General features: G+C 34.3%; 1 protein-coding gene across 8 annotated transcripts in view; it reads right to left on the bottom strand.

Annotated features, from left to right (window-relative positions):
• Window positions 1-17,747, bottom strand: part of N4BP2 (NEDD4 binding protein 2) — a 91,554-nt gene that overhangs the window by 39,180 nt on the left and 34,627 nt on the right. For all 8 annotated transcript variants that reach the window (XM_025040211.1, XM_025040206.1, XM_025040205.1 and 5 more), the window contains 4 exons: window positions 16,417-16,541; window positions 13,080-13,168; window positions 8,711-8,787; window positions 1,602-1,757 (listed from right to left, as the gene is read on the bottom strand). In XM_025040211.1, the coding sequence (XP_024895979.1) occupies window positions 1,602-1,757; window positions 8,711-8,787; window positions 13,080-13,168; window positions 16,417-16,541 (447 nt within the window). The remainder of the gene's footprint in view (window positions 1-1,601; window positions 1,758-8,710; window positions 8,788-13,079; window positions 13,169-16,416; window positions 16,542-17,747) is intronic.

Below are 17,747 nucleotides of genomic sequence, written 5' to 3'. Positions count from 1 at the left end.
ATGAACACATCCCTTTGTTGTAACCCCACCAGCACATAGAAGAACTAAAATTTTCTTTGAATTGAAGAATAAACATGAGATTTTCAGTTAAGGTGTTTATTATGCATTAATATTAAAGTTAAGTTTTGAAATTTGTTCCCAAAAAAAAGACACCACCTCCCTGGCTTCTCTCTGACCTACTTAAGCTTAACATATATGAAACTAGGTCCGCCTCTATACCATCTATCTGTCATTTGCTAGAGGAAATTGCTTAAGCAAGCTTCACATATAAAGTCACAAAGAGTCAACCTATGTAATTTGCACAATTAAGAGAAATAAGAGAGGAGAGCTCTCACTTATTAAATTTTTAAAAACCATCCTTGATGTTAATCTCAGACTTTTGCCTAATCATTACTTTCAACTTCAGTGCCTTTCCCTTATTCAATTTGTCAACTCATCTTCTTTCATTTCTTTATTTCAGGAGCTCTTAAAGTCCCACCTTTCCCATGAAACCTCCCTACATGAAATCACACCTAGCACTGAGTTTTCTATATGCTAGATGTTATTCTAAATCCTTTGCAAAGTGTTAATTCATAATCCTATGTGATCCTTATGAGCAAAGTGTTACTACCGCTATTTTAGAAATGAAGAGCTGAAGTATATAGATTTTATAAAGGTGCAAATTACAAAACTTTGGAATTTGAAGCCAGAAAATAGAGCTCAAGAGCCCATGTTCTTTACTATTTTGCAACACTGCTCCTCAGTAAAAGGACATTTACGAATTTTCTCTTCCCAACACTATTTTAACAGCCTCTCCATCCCTTACCGTCATAAAACACTGGCTATTCAGACATCTCTATATATTTAAGGTTCTTCTTTACTCATTTATTCAATTGTTTATATGTCTGAAATGTTTAACAGAAATCAGTACTATCCTGGATTGCAAACTTTCAAAAGGCTATGACTCATATTATTTAGTAAAACTATACCGTTAATAATTTTTATAATACTAGCTTGAAAAATTTTTACTAATACCTAAGGAAATTAAGTGATGTGACTATATATAAAATAATAACAAAGAGGAGCTAAGGTAACAGATGAATACTAGAATAGCAGGAAGTTACATAATGAAGATAGGCGTATTCAGAGTATAAATATGGACCCAATGAAAAAAGCTCCCATGTCATCACTCATATAAACTTTTACTTCTCTTGCTCATCATATATATCCTGTTTCAGGCAAGACTATACATAAACCTTACAAGTAACAAACATCTACCTTATTTTTATTTATTTTTTTTTTCCCTCTTTAATTCCTGCCCCCCTCACCTATGGATGTTGCTGTTTCCCCTTAAGAACTGGATCTCTGAAGGCGGGGCATCCCCTCTCACACGTGGGTGTGCACCCGGGGCTTGGCGAACCTGGGGTACGGTCTGTGGCTCTAGCTGGGGCGCGAACCCAGGATCTTCTGCGTGCAAAGCAGACGTGCTAACCACTATACTATGGAGCCACCCCATCTATCTTATTTTCAAAAAGTTATTTGGCAGTGACTTCACAAGCTCCAAAATTATCATATTTTTAAAAATTAAGTTTCAATTTTTAGAAATAGGGACTTTAACCTACCTGGAACTTCTGTCCTCACAAGAATATGCACACAATTCAATACGTTCAATTTTCTCTGGAACTGAAGAACTCATGATTATTGGCACTGAAACAAAACGTTGATAGTGTTCCAACATTCTTGTTATTTTTTCTTTGCTTACCCCATGAATATTACGCCTAAAAATTCCAGGAAAGAAAGGGATAGAAGGAATATCGGTAATTAAGTTTTAAAAAATTATGACGTATGATGTCAAAAAAAAAGACATATTCCTAACAAAAATATCAAAGTTGGCTTATTATAATAACAATATATACTATTTGAATCTAATTTTTACTTTATTTAGGATGTCTTAAATTATCATTTTCTTAATCATTCCATATAATCTTTTCCAAGCATCCTTTAATAACTTGGAAAAAAAAGAGCAGATCCTAAAAATTTTAAAGGAAGTTATTCTCAAGTTGTGCAAAAAAAATCTCAAAAGACTGACCATTGTTAAAGAAACACAATACAGTGCACATAGAATTAAAAAAAAAAAAAAAAAAAGAACATGACCATCATTTCAAGGCTTTAAATAGTTATTAAATAATGAGTTAAAAATTCTACTGGAAAGCTTTCACCTATCCCAGTATGGCAGACTAGATATCCCAAAGGGCCCTCCTGTCACAAGAAAACTGAATCCTAAGTGAATTAAAGCAAACATACATTTTAAGTTCAAGCAAAGAAAAAAAACTACTACTTTAAGTCTCTGGATACCCAAATATGAAGATTGTTATATTTGTGTTTTCACTCATGATAGCTTATTTCTGTGTGTTTTTATTCATGAGCTTACATTTAGTGGAATCTAATATGAGACTCTTTAGCCCTTAAACTGGGGGTGCTTTCATTCATACAGTATCTGGATTTGCATCTTCCAGGAGGCCAATTGGTCCCTCAATGGTCCTGTCTTAATGAAAACATATCAGCTGCAATTCTTCTATCTTGGGTTGGACCAAGGCTTAGTGTCTGGATCTCAGGGCTAGTATTAGTATTTGCCACCTGGGCAAATCTGGCTTTCATATTTACCTACCTCGATCTTGTCTGGTTTCAGATCACAGAGAAGCAAAGACATAGAAAATATGAAAGAGAGGTTAAGAGAAACAGACATAGAGGACAGAGCAAAAAGGTCTAGTATATGTCTAATCCAAATTCCGGAAAGAGAAAACAGAGTACATGGGGTAGAAGCAATTTAAAGAAAAATAGTTGAGAATTTTCCAGAACTGATGAAAGAAATCACCCCCAATCTCAGAAGCCCAACAAATCCCAAACAAGATAAACAAGAAATCCACAACTAGAAACATAGTACTGAGATTGCCATTCACCAAAGATAAAGAGATGATGATAAAAGCAAACAGAAATTTTTTTAAAACAACTAGTTGATTATGATGAAATCAACTATTAGAATTATAGTTCACTTAAAAACAATAACAGAAGTCAGACAAGAATAATGGAAACTGTCAATCTAAAAAATACAGACCCAGCAAAAGTATCTTAAAAGAATGAGGGAAGTAAAAGGATTTTCCATTAAAAAAAAAAAAAAGTTTGACATGAAGCAGGCCTACACTGTAAAAAAAATCCTAAAAGGTGAATGTCAGACAGAAGGAAATTCAGAGATGAAAAGTCTATGATTAAAAAAAAATTAAGCATAAAGCAATAACTACATGAGTGAAAACAAACACTATCTGTACATTCTGGACAATCATAGCATGTTAGTTAGAAGGGAGGTAAGTGTCAGAGTTAAAATGTTTAAAAGTCCTTTTATTTGTGAGAAGGAAGGTTAAGAAAATGGATTGAATTTAAAGTTTGCATGATAATATTTTTAATGTAACAGCTAAATGAATAAAAAGTGTCTATAATTTCCAAATTAGCACAGAAGGAAAAATAAATAAGAAAAACTGTATTCAGTAAAAAAAAAAAAAAAATCCAAAATAAGGCATGATAGGAGAAAAAATTCAATTATTTTCTGGGACAGGGGTAAAAACTACAGAAAAGGTAATATAAATAGAAAGCACACAGAATTGGACAGTAAGAAACAAGACCAATTATATGAATAATCATATGAATTATATGAATTGTTAAGAACTAAGCTTATCAGTTAAAAGCCAAAGATAAACAGAGTGGATTTTTTAAAACCCAATCATACTGGTTACAACAGATATGCCTAAACATAAAGATACTGAAAGGTTGAAAGTAAAAGTTGGAAAAAGAAACATTTAAATACTAACTAAAAGGAGGCTAGTGTAGTACTAGTAGTATTAGACAAATTAGACTTTATTTATAATAAACATATTAAGATAAGAGAAAATCACTAAACAAGGATTAAATGTTCAATTAATTAGAGTGATATAAAAATCTTAAGCTTCTGTGTACTTTGAAAAATATCCTCAGAATATAAAGTAAAAATAGGCAGAATTATAAGGAGAAACTGACATATTCAACACTATACAGGGAGACTTCAACACACTTCTGCCACAGATTTCCTCACCCTTCTCTTAAACATTAACCAAGCAAACCTAAAACAATAATAAGGCTACAGGAGATGTGACCAATAGAATAAGCATGATTTAATAATATATTAACATGCTATAACCAGTATACATTCTTTTTATATTTTTTATTTTGCAATTAGTTGACATACATTATTATATTAGTTTCAGGAGTATGACATAGCGATTAGACATCTATATAATTCACAAAGTGATCATCCCAATAAATCTAATATCCATCTGACGCTGTACAGTTATTACAATATTACTGACTATATTCCTTATGCTATACTTTATATCTCCGTAACTATTTTGTAATTACCAATTTGTACTTAATTCCTTCCCTCTTTTTCATTAATCCCCTCAACTCCTCTCCCATCTGGTAACCTTCAAAATGTTCGGTTTATCTATGATTTTATTTCTGTTTTCTTGTTTATTTTGTTCTTTAGATATCACATGTACATGAAATCATACGGCATTTGTCTTTCTCTGACTTACTCCACTCAGCACAATACCCTCTAGGTCCATCATGAAATATCTTTTTCCATCTGTGTGTTTTAATCTGAAGTGAGTCTCTTGTAGGAAGCCTATGTAAGGGTCTTGTTTTCTTATTCATTCAGTCACCCAATCTTTTGATTGGAGTATTTAATTTTTTTTATTTGAAGTACATGTTAATATATAGTTATTGCCATTCTTTACTCATATTTTTGATACATATTGAAGTCCCTCCAATATTTCCTGTAATACTGGCTTGGTGGCAATGAACTCCTTTAGCTTTTTCTAGTCAGAGAAGCTCTTTATCTGTCCTTCAATTCTAAATAATAACTGGGTAGAGAAACGTTGGTTGTAGATTCGTGCTTTTCATCACTTTGAAGATTTTGTGCCAAGCTCTTCTGTAAAGTTTCTACCGAGAAATCTGCTGGCAAGTCTAATGGGAGCTCCCTTGTAGGTAAGTAATTGCTCTTCTCTTGCTGCTTTTAAGATTCTTTGTCTTTAACCTTCGGCATTTTAATGCTGTGGGTCTTTTGGGGTTCATCTTGTTTGGGACTTTTTGAATTTCCTGGGGTTGTATGTCTATTTCCTTCACCAGGTTAGGGAAGTTCTCCGTCATTATTTCTTCAAATAGGTTTTCAATTTCTTGTTTTCTCTTCTTCTTGTACCCTCATGATGTAAATGTTGCTACGCTTGATATTGTCCCAGAGACGTCTTAAAGTAACTTCATTTTGGGGGGATTTTTTCTTGCTGCTATTCTGACTGAGTGTCCTCTGCTATCCATCCCATCCTCTAAATCACTGATTCAATCCTCTGCTTCATACACTCTGCCGATTCCCTCTAATGTACTCTTCATTTCAAACACTGTATTCATTACTGACTGGTTCCCTCTTGTGTTTTCCATCTCCATTTTTGTTTTCTATCTCTTTAAGTTCTCTGCTCTTTTTTCCCTAAGTTCACTGAGAATCCTTATAATCAGTGTTTTAAACTCTACATCTGGTAGACTGCCATCTCCATTTTGTCCCAGGTGTCCTGTGGGACCCAGTGGCAGAATATTCCCTGCTCACCTCAGCAAGGTGCTCAAGGTGTGCCCCTTGTGTGAGTCATGTGTGTGCTCCTGTTAATAGTTGATCCCTGATTGCCATCTGCACATCAGTGGGAGGGACTGACCTGTGGGCTGATTGGTTGTGAGGCTTGGTTGGTGAAAGGCTGACCCTACGGATTAGGATTCACTTTAGCGGGGCTCTGGTACCTGACCAGTCTGCCCTTCAGGTGTGTCCTCCTCAGGTGCAGCCTTGGGTAGTGCTCCAACTCTGGAGCTGGTTGAAGCAAGCCACCAAGTGTGCCGACCCAAGGGCCTCCTGGAAGGGCCTAGCTGCAGGCCAAGTTCAACCACAGCCTGTGCACCTATGGGGCCACCTGGTAAGTCACCAAGCAATCCGCAAATGGCTGCCACCTGTGCTGGGCTTATAGGTGCCTCGAGAGGCCAAGCCAGGAACTGAGGCCAGCTGCTACTATTATGGGGCCTGGGACTGCTCAGCAAGAGGTATGGAGGACATCAAGGCCATATGCTGCTTCTTTGGGTTTTGTGAGCCTTTGAGAGATTTTAGGAAAGTCTGCAGGAAGAGGCTTGGGTGGGCCTACAAGTTGAGAGAGGTGGAGTCTCAGGGAACTACCTGGGCAGGGCTGCCTGTGCTATCCAGGTTGATGGAGACTGAGTTATGGTGGCAGACTGCATCCACTCTAGAAGTGAGGAGGACTCAACAAAAGAACAATGGATGCTACTAGGATTTCTGTTTGGGAGAAAGCTGCCCCTGCAGCCCTCGCCCTGAAGCATCTCCACATACATCTCTGATGCTCCCTGGGCAGCTGCCCCAGTGCTGGAACTCAGAGCAAGTGATTCCATCAGTGAGTAAGGCCAGGCACAGGCTCTTTAAGAGGAACGTCTGCAACTCCCACAGCCTTCCATCTCACTCAGACACAATCTGCGCTGGTTTTCACAGCCAGAGGTTGTGGGGACTTCTATTCCCAGCACTGGAATCCTGGGCTGGAGAGCCCAGCGTGGAGCCTGGACCCCTCGCTCCTCAGTTCGGGGAGGGGGTTCTGCAGCCAAGATGACCCTCCCAATTCTTGATCGCCACACGTGGTTGTGGGACCTGGCCATTTCACATCTCTGTACCTCTTACTAGTCCGAGGTGACCTCTTATGTTTGTCCCTAGTTGTAGGGCTTCTGTTCAGCCAGACCTCAAGTGACTCCCAGTGATGGCTGCTCTCTATTTTTGGTGGGGTCATGAGAGGAAGCGCGCACAGCACCCATCTTCTACGCCATCTTGACCTCCCTTTCTCCCAGTATATATTCTTGTCAAGCAAACATGAAACATTAAAAAATTGATAATAAACTAGGCCATAAAACACATCTTTTAAAAATATCAGAGAATTAGTGTCACATAAACTGTACAAACTAAGTACAGTTAAGTTGAAACCAATTTTTTAAAACATCTAAATTTAAAAACCATCTATTCAGAAATTTAAAAACATAGTTCTAAATAATACAAGGCTTAAAGAATAAAATTAATTATAATATAAATTAAAAAATAAATGACAAAAAGAAAGTATCATATAATAAAAATCTAGGAGCGGCTAACATAGTATCCAGGAAAATTTATAATATAAAATTCTATTAGAAAATGACCTAAACTTTCAGGTAGAGATTTTAAAAAATAAAACAATAAACAAAGCAAAATAGATTTTTTTTTTAAAGAAAGTACAATAAAAGAACAGAAATGATTAAATATAAAACAAATTTATAGAAAGATCAACCAAGTAGAGTTGTTATTTTGAAAAGGCTAATAAATAATATCCTGATTTCTAGTGAGAATAATCAAGAAAAAAAGAAGAGCAATACACATAAACATATTAGGATGAAAAAGGGAACTTAAGTATAGAGATAAATGGTAAGAGAATATTATAATTGTGTTAACAAAATATTAATAAATTTGAAAACCTTGGTGTAATAGAAAACTTCCAACTGAACCTTCTAAGAAAAGACCAGATTCAGACAGTTTCATAAGTAAATTCTATCAAACATTCAAACTTACATAAACTCATGAAAGAGAAAAAGAAGATATACTTCCCAACTAATTTTATGAACCTAAAACCATGATACAAAAGCCAGGCAAGGCAGGGCAAGGAAGAAAAACTTGTAGGCAACCTCACTCATTTATACAGATAATGTATCAAAAGAATAAAAGGGATAAAGTACTGATACATGCTACAATGTCAATGAACTTTGAAACATTATGCTGAGCATAAGATTCCAGACACAAAAGACCACATAAAGTATGATTCAATTATATGCAAAGCCAGAACAGGCAAATCCATAGTGAAAGAAAAGCAGATTAGTGGTTTCCAGGAGAGGTGGGAATTGGGAGCGACTGATAGCAGGTTTCTTTTTGAGGTGACAGTTGTACAATATTGTAATTACACTATAATTAGGTTGTTCCTTTAGTTATTAAATTAGTTAAAATTACCAAGAAGAAAATACTCTGACCAAAATTAAGTAAGGGGTATCTCTGAGGGAGAATAAAGCACAAAGAAAAACACGTTGTCCAAGTCTTGAGTAACATTTTTATCAAAGTCAAACAATCAAATAAAGAAGAGCAGGAAGTGGGAGTGGTTTTAAAATACCTAGACAGCTGAACATATGCTGCCTTTTCCATCTATCCCTCCTCAGTTCCTTCCAGTATTCTAAGCCACTAGGTAGCCAGAATTTGTTCCTCCAGTAGTATATGGTCAGGTATGCCAAACCCTAGGGTCTGTTCTAGTTTCAGATATTAACATTTTATTAGTAAATAATAAAGTACTGACTATATAAGACAACTGGAATTTTTCTGTTAATTAACTCAGTTTTAAGAACAAAAAGATACAAACTCTTTATAAACTGGGAAAAAAAAAAAGCCTACAGGCAATATGAAATTTGTCACCAATTTTCAAGTGGCAAAACTGCAATCTAATCCATTTTGGTTCATTCATCATTCATAAGGGGAAAAACTCTACATAGACTTTCTATCACTGCTATGAAATAAAAAATATGTTAGATAGTCTCCAAGTTATACCTTGCAAGTTCCTTTGGTTTGAACTTCCACCATGTGTCCGGTTCTCGAAAAAGGACTTTATATTTATATTTTTGAGACTACATTAAAAAAAAAAAGACAAAAAAAAGCATTTAAAAATAATTACTTCTATGAAATTAAATTCACTGTACCCAAATTCGTAGAATGTTAAAACCGAAAGAACCTAAAAGATTATCTAATCTTGATGAGTGTGTTAAACTGGTAAGTTAATCTCTCTGACCCAGTCATTGACTTCCAGAAATATTTATGCTGATAAATACTTACATAAGCGTGCAAAAATATATATTCACCAGGATAGCTAGTTCACCATCATTTATAACAGCAAAAAAATGCAAACAATTCAGTAGCTTATGGAACTAGCTAAATAAATGAAGGTACAACCATATAATGAAAATTTTATACAGGAAGTTTTTAAATTCTTATGTATTAATGAGGATGATCCTTAATATAAATCATTAAGAAAGTAAGATTGAGAATTTTCAGTTGCATAAAAAAGGATTACTCATACCTTTGAACATGTATAGAAAATTTCTGGAAAGATTCTCAAAAATACTATAAAAAGCATCAACCTCAAGGGAGTAAGACTTTGGACATTCTTTTTTATGGTTTGAATATTCACCATATACATACATGACTTTTATAATTTTAAAACTATTTTAAATAATATCTCATTTTATTTCTCAAATCTATATGGCTATAAACAAAAAGCCAAGCCATACACTTGTGCACTAGACCCATCTCAAGGATAATTAATTTCAGCAATTCTCCCCTCTTTCTGAGGCATTGTTAATTGTTCCCTCCTTCTTGAATAAATCCCATCAAATTCAGTTACTTCTCTCATCTTATGCTTAGCACCCCATTTCCCCTACCAAGTACCTCCCCATTTTCCTACTTTCCTTTGTAGGAAAATGTCTCAAGATAATTACTATATTCTCTGTCTCCAGCTCCTTTCCTCCAATTCCCACTCCCTCACTGGCTATTCTACTGAAACTGGGCATCAAGACTATAAATTACTTTCACACTGAAAAAATGCCACGGTTAATTCTCAGTCCTCTTACTTGACCCTCAACAGCATCTGTCACATTTCATCACTCTCTTCTCCTTATACTTTTCATTGCACACTATTGCTTTTCCTTCTACTCCACTGAGTGGGTGTTCTTAGTCTTTTCTGTTAGTCCTTCCTTTTCACCTAGACCTCTTCTCACTGTAGAATGCCCCAGACTTAATCTTTGGTCCTCTACTCTTGATCTACACTCACTTCCTCAGTAATATCACTCCATGTGTTGGCTTTAAATATTATCCACATGGTAATGACTCTGAAATATATGTCTTTAGCCCAGAACTCATCCCTCAACCTCAAACTCACAGATCTTCAACCATCTATTCAGCAAACTTGACATATTCAAACCTAAATTTCTGAAATCCATTACGCTACACCCACCTAAAACTATTCTCCTTCATCTCAGCTGATGACAAGCTCCAGTCACACAGGCCAAAAACCAACCTTGATGGCTGTCATAATTGACTCCTTTCTTTCTTTAACATCCCCATCAATCAAATAAGAAATTCTGTTGGTTCCGCTTTCAAAATATATCTAGAATCTAATCACCACTGTCCCCTTCACTGCTACCAGGCTTTTCTGAGCCACATGCTCTCTTACTTTAATTACTGCTATAGCCCTCTAGTCTCCCTGTTTCCATCCTTGCCCCGCCTAAGTCTATTCTCAACACTGTATTACAGTGATCCTGTTAATAGCTGGATCATGTCGCTACTCTGCTCAAAAACTCTTTGTTATGGACTGAATGTTTGTGTCCCCTCAAACACTGTACATTGAAATCCAAATTCCACCATGTGACTGTTTTTGGAGATAGGGCCTTTAATGGAGATAATTAAAGTTCAATGAGGTCATAATAGTGAGGCCCTGATCTGATAGGATTAGTGTCCTTATAAGAAGAGATACCAGAGAACTTACTATCTCTGCTATGTGAGAACACAGAAAGTAGCCATTTTAGAAGCCAGGAAGAGAACTCTCACCAGAAAACAACCTAGTGGACTCTAATCTGGAACTTCTAACTTCCAGAACTGTGAGAAAATAAATTTCTGTTGTTTAAGCCACCCAGCCAATGGTATTTTGTTATGGCAGCCTGAGCTAACACGTCTTCCATGTCACTCAAGGTAAAATCCAAAGTCCTTAAAGTGATCTAGGTGCCCTTGCATAATCTGCCATACCATCTTCCCAACCACCATTACAGATCTGACCTCATCGACTACTGATTCCCTCAGTTTTATGGCAAAATGTCAAAAGTGGACACTGCTACTTTCTGTCATTACTGACAGAAAAGCCCAAAAGTCAAACCAGAGACTAAGGTAGGAATGACATAACATCCTATAATATGCCTACTCACTTCCATCTCTTCACTTCAGCACCAAATTTCATACAAATTATTCAGGGCCTGGCAACAGCCTGGGTCTCCAATTACCTAAACAGGATGTCAAGTAGTTCTTAAGATAAAATTAATTTTAAATGCACACACACAGAAAAGACTATGAATTTAAAGACCTTTTTCAATTCCCATATCAACAGGCAAATCTTAACAATAGTTTTGCTGTTGTCACTAAGCATATCTGACTGTTGCCTATTTACTCTCAACTCACTGCCTCACTATTTTTGTAAATGTCAAGACAGTAACAGATGGTTATCTCCAATCTATTCCACTCCCCCACAACTCTCATTATCTTCGTAACAAAAAGTCTTCTGTCTCTACAGTAATTCCTATGTCTACTTCCTTATGAAGAAAAAATGAGTTGGGTACTCCATGACAAGCAGGAGTCCTTTATACTTCTAAATAGAGTTGGGAAGAGACAAGGAATACTGAAAAAATAACTATATTTTCAATTATTATATAAGGAAAAAAAGGGAAAAGAAAACATTATAGAATCTCTAAGGCTAAATGAAAATCAGAAACAGTAATTTGAGGCTTTCTTTGTTCTCTACGTAGAAGGATAAAGTGTTAAAGGGCTTTCTAAGATGACAGCAGGAAGCTAAGGAAAATCTATAGAAAAGTAAAGTAAGGTTAAAGGGTTATGGTGAATAGATTAGTCTAGAAATTAGGAACTCCTAAAGCCAGAAAACAAACCAAATTTCAGCTCCAAATATATTAAAATCAAGTCTTTTTGTTTCTTGTACTGCCCCTGCACAGAAGTAAAATCTCATTTGCTTTCAAAGGACACAAAATTTTCTTCAAAAAGGTGAAGAATCACATCTTCAAAATAGTACAAGGGCTCCAGGCACAGCAGAGGAGGTAGAGGCTAGATGTATTGAAGACATAAAAGAGGAAAGGCAACATTCATTCAAAGAAGCATAAAATGAACTTTCATGTGCCAGGCATGTGCTAATCTTGGGGGAATAAACAAAACAATACCCCATATTCACAAAAGCATCATTCATCAATTTACTCAAGAAATATATATTTACTGTATGCCAACCATAGTGCTATACCCTGGAGATTAAATGAGGAATAAAACAATGGTCCTACCCTCAAGAATATACAGATGGCCTAGAGTCAAATTCAGCCCATCAGGCAGTATTTGTACACCCCAGGAGCTAAGAATAGTTTTTATATCTTTAAAGGTTTGTTTAAAAATAAAATTAAAAAGAATATGCAACAGACTGTATGTGACCTGCAAAACCTAAAATATTTACTATCTGGCGTTTTATAGAAAAAACTTAGCCAACCCATGGCCTACAAATAAAAACGCTGTGCTTAATGCTATGACAGAAGTAAGCCAGGGTAGCAGGAAAGTAAAAAGATTACTCACCTCAGCTTTTTAGTAAGTTAATGAATACTAACTTCTTGAAAAAGGTAACACCAAAACTGGGCAAAAAAAAAAAAAGCTGACAAATTTAGAGAACTAAAAATACGTAAGTTTACAGAATTCTGAATTTCTCAGATTAGCAAAATTTCAAAACAAATTTAGGGAATAACAAAGGACCACCAAATTTTGATTCTACCAAGTAAGACTAATAAAAAAATTTATACACATATACACACAATCACACACAAAATTATCATATACGTATATATTCATACACAAACATAAAATTATAACACCACTACCTTCTCAAAAAAGTATCAAAAATACCTCAGAATTTAAAAACTGAATCTCAGAACCTGAAAAAAAATTTAGCTTTATGAAAAAACTATTCCTATTTTTATCATTTTGCTGAAGATCAGAGAAAGCTCAGTTACAGAAAGTCCAAGGACTATCTGCTTGATATTCACTTATATAATTAACATCTCCAATAATTTCAAACCCACTATTATAGACTTATGACAATTATGGTACAAACCAAAGCAACATAGGGCTTCATTTCCCATGCCTGTAGGTTTGTATTATCTATTATTATAGGAGATAGCTTCTTCTCAAATGCTTCTTTTGCTGAAAAACACAAACAGAAAATCATTTTTAATAAGTGTTACCTTGCTATTTTAAAAACCTGATCCTGTTTCATAATTTGAAAATTACAGGTATGTGTTAATTTTACTCAACTCTACTTCTAAATATCACTTTTGAGTATATAAAAAATTAACGCACTGGCAAATATTAAATAATGATTTGAATAATAAATACTAAACACTAAATAATAAAGTTATACTAAAGTTGTAATCAGAAAATTAATAAAAATTATATGATCTAAATTTTATGTGTTATATGTATAAACAGCATAATGAAAACAAAAAGCTATCACTAAAAACAGTATCATAAAAGTAATATGGTATCCTAGATGAGATTCTGGAACAGAAAAGGACTTTTGTAGAAAAACTACAGGCCAAAGTTATATAATAAGTCCAAGTCTGGAGTTTATTTTATAGTAATGTACCTGTGATATTGTGATGTATAACAGAAATGCATATTTGGTCTTCATCCTGTTTCTGGCAGAGCTCCTAAAATCTTTGGAATTTCCTAAGTGATGAGAGCTTAAAGATGCTTCTTATTTAATGAAGTGACTTATGGACCACCTAAGGATGGGGGCTGGTTTCCAGTATAACTTGGTGATTAAAGGGTTGGAACTTCCAGTCTCTGTAATAAAGCCTCCATAAAAACCCAAAAGAAGAGGGTTCAGAGAACTTCCAGGTTGGTGAACACATGGAGGTGCTCGGTGAGTAGCGTGCCTAGACTCAAGGCCATGGAAAATCCATACCTTTCCCTATACCTTGTCTAGTACATATCCATCTGGTTGTTCCTGAATTATATCCTTGTATAATAAACTAGTAATCTTGTAATTAAACAGGATTTCCTGAGTTGTGTGAGACACTCCAGCAAATTAATCGAACCCAAGGAGGGGATCTTTGGAACCTCCAATTTGTAGCCATGGGTCAGAAGCACAGGTAACAACCTGGGCTTGTGACTGGTGTTTAAAGGGTAGTCTTGTGGGACTGAGCCCCTTTACCTGTGAAATCTGATTCTATCTCTAAGTAGATAGTGTCAGAATTCTCCAAAACTTCATGTTGGTTTGAGGAAGCCTCCACACACACACTGGAATAGGGTCCAGGAACCCTTTCCAGTACCAATATTAATTTCTCAGTCTTGACAAATATACTGTGGTTATATAAGATGTTAATATTAGGGGAAAATGGGTGAGAAGTATACAGGAACTCTATACTGCTTTTGCGATCCTTCCAGAAATCTTAAATTATTCCAAAACAAAGTTAAAAAACAAAAAAATATATAAACACCAAAAAAAAAAATGTAATGATTAAAATAAAGAAAACATTAATATATACTGTTGTGCAAGAGGTTTTCTTCTAAAAATACATTTTTCCCAAGAAATTAAACCATTCAGGAAATTAATAATGAACCACAAAAATTAAGCCTTACAAGGAAATTATTTGATTTAAAAGTTCTGTATATTCTCTTACAAATATAATAAATGTGTCTCGAAAAATAAGACAAACTATCCAATTTTAAAATGGCAAAAGACTAACAGACAGCTTTCTAAAGATAAACAAACAGCCAATAAGCACACAAAAAGATTCCCAATATTATTAGCCATAAAGAAAATGAAAATCAAAACCACAATGCGTTACCATTTCACAACCACCAGGAGAGCTATAACCAAAAAGACAAAATAATAACGAGTGTTACTGAGGCTGTGGAGAAGTTGGAATCCTCACAAACGACTACTGGGAATATAAAATTGTGCAGCTGCTTTCGAGAATAGCTTCACAGTTCCAAAAAATGTTAGACATTGACATGTATGTTCACACATTAATTCATAATTGCCAAAAGGTGAACAACTCAAATGTTTGTCAACTAATGAATAAATAAATAAAATGTGGTCTATCCATATAATGGAATATTGTTCAGCCATAGGAATGAAGTACTGATATAGGCTACAACACAGATGAACCTTGAAAATATTATGCTAAGTGAAAGAAACCATTCACAAAAGACCGCGTATTATATGATTCCATTTATACGAAAGGTCCAGTATAGGCAAACCTATAGAGATAAAAGATTAGTGGTTGCCTAAGGCTAGGAGAGGTTGAAGAGAAATGAGAAGTGGCTGTTAATACACTTCAGGATCCTTTTAAGGTGATAAAAATGTTCCAAAATTGTGGTGATGGTTATACAATTCTGAGTATGCTAAAACTGTGTGAATTATATCTCAACAAAACTGTTTTACAAAGAGTTCTGCCTATTAATTTAATATTATTATTGCTGTGGTTATTGATATAATAAGGCATGTTGAACCATTGCTAAGCATTTTTCATTGTCATTTAACCTTAACAACAATCCTGGGGGTTAAGTATTCTGTCCTTTCACAGATGAAGACACTGGGCTTGGAGAATATAAATAACTTGTGATCTGCACAGCTAGTAACTGGCAAATCCAAGATTGCTCTTTACTACATCATACCATTTCCTATACTATTTTCACATTCCTGAGTTATCATTTTAATATTTTGTTCAAGAAAAAATACAGAAAAATTTTAAATTTCAATTTAAAAAATATCTGAAGATAGCAAACTGAAGAATCACTTTCACAGTGCATTTATGATAAGGCTAAGTAAAATACTGTCTGTATATCTTAATATGAATTCCCCACATGAAATCTAAATTATTCATATAACCAAACATTTCATGATAAAACCATCTTCAATGAATAGTTACACTAATAAAGAAATTAATGTTTTAACCCATGACCTCCCTGTTCAGTTTGAGGAGAGCCATTTTTACTCTTTACACTATCCTCTATAAAAATTACACCAGCCTAAGGAAGACTAGTAGTTAATAATGCAAATTCCATTTTAGGAAATAAGAACCAGTGCAAACCAGACAACTGTACCCATGTTGAGCTATTCTCAGACCCAAGTAGAAAATCTGATTTACTTCTGACAAGATCTCCATTGATTAAATAAAACTTAAACGTGCCATGCACTGTTCTAAGCATTTTAAAAAATTAACTAGTTTAATCCTCATAACAGTTCTGAGATAACACTACTTCTTTTACCTCTTATTATGTAACATGAGATGTTATAGTTATAATTTTATATATTATATAGTTAGAATATAAAGTTAATTATAAGTTTTTAAAAGCTATATGTCTCTCAAAATACAAATACCAAGAGAATTTTTTCTCTATAGAACTCTTAATATTATCCAGATTCTGATATCTATTCTTACCACGATTCTGGTTCCATTCATGTGCTTCTCCTAAGTACTTTACATCGAACTGGTACTGTCCATTTATATAAAAATAATCATCAGTACTAAGAATGACTCCACTCGGATTATCTTCTTGCAAGGTCCTGTGAATGATAAATGGAATTTTTTCATTAATTTTTCCTCTTAATTCTCTCTTCTTATTTTCACAAGGTTATAATCCAAGTAAAAAAACTTAAAGCATGAGAATATTGTAATATTCAAACAAATCATTTTGGAAATTCTCGTGAGCAGAAGTTTGCGTCCCAAGAAAACTTTGCTGTACGTAAATTGTTTCAGAAACTTTTTTTAATGTTATAAAGTCTTTTCTCATTAACTATAAAGGTTTGAAGATTAACAAATTTTTAATTATCAAGAAAACCTGTTAACTAAAAATGCTTCAGAATCTTACCAGTCACAGGCACTTAGTAGATTAATAAAAATTAAATTTAAAACATTTTAGCTTTAGATATATTTACACATTTTAGGAGGAGAGGATAGTGATATTTTATAAATGGTCAAGAATGATAGTATTGTTATGTTTCTGTGGATTCTGTTTGTTTAGTTTTGCATGTATATCAATTATGTAGAAGATAAATTCCAAAATCAGAAGAGATATCCAAAAAACTGCCACATAACTAATCTGGTCACTTGATACACACAAATCTACTTCACCTTCAAAGTGCTAAATCACTTCAAGGTAGTCGAGTATCTTAAAATTTAACAGATCTTCAAAAGTAGATGAAGCTCTTTGTTATGTTGCTATAAATTTAGTGAGTATGCCAAAAACATCTAAAAATATAATCTTAATACACTATTAATCTTAAATTATGCAAAGTTGAGATAGTTATGTGGCAGTTTTTTGGATATCTCTTCTGATTTTGGAATTTATCTTCTACATAATTGATATACATGCAAAACTAAACAAACAGAATCCACAGAAACATAACAATACTATCATTCTTGACCATTTATAAAATATCACTATCCTCTCCTCCTAAAATGTGTAAATATATCTAAAGCTAAAATGTTTTAAATTTAATTTTTATTAATCTACTAAGTGCCAGACACTGTTTTAAGCACTGAACACACATCAATAAACAAAAAAGATAAAAATTCTTGCACTTATGGAACTTATATTCTGGTAAATAATCACCTAATCTCAACCCCTCTGAGACTCTTACATTTATCCTCTTTTATCTCTTAAGTTTTCTCTTCTCTGACACTTCCTCTTTTCCCCTTGAACATGTATATATCTCAGCTATCTTTAAAATTTTTCACACATTAAGTACCCCTTTCAAATTACACTTCTC

Source organism: Pteropus alecto, unplaced genomic scaffold (assembly GCF_000325575.1).
Source record: "Pteropus alecto unplaced genomic scaffold, ASM32557v1 scaffold57, whole genome shotgun sequence".
NCBI classification, from domain to species: domain Eukaryota; kingdom Metazoa; phylum Chordata; class Mammalia; order Chiroptera; family Pteropodidae; genus Pteropus; species Pteropus alecto.
Note: the sequence above shows the minus strand (reverse complement) of the source record. Positions and strands in the feature narration are given on the sequence as shown.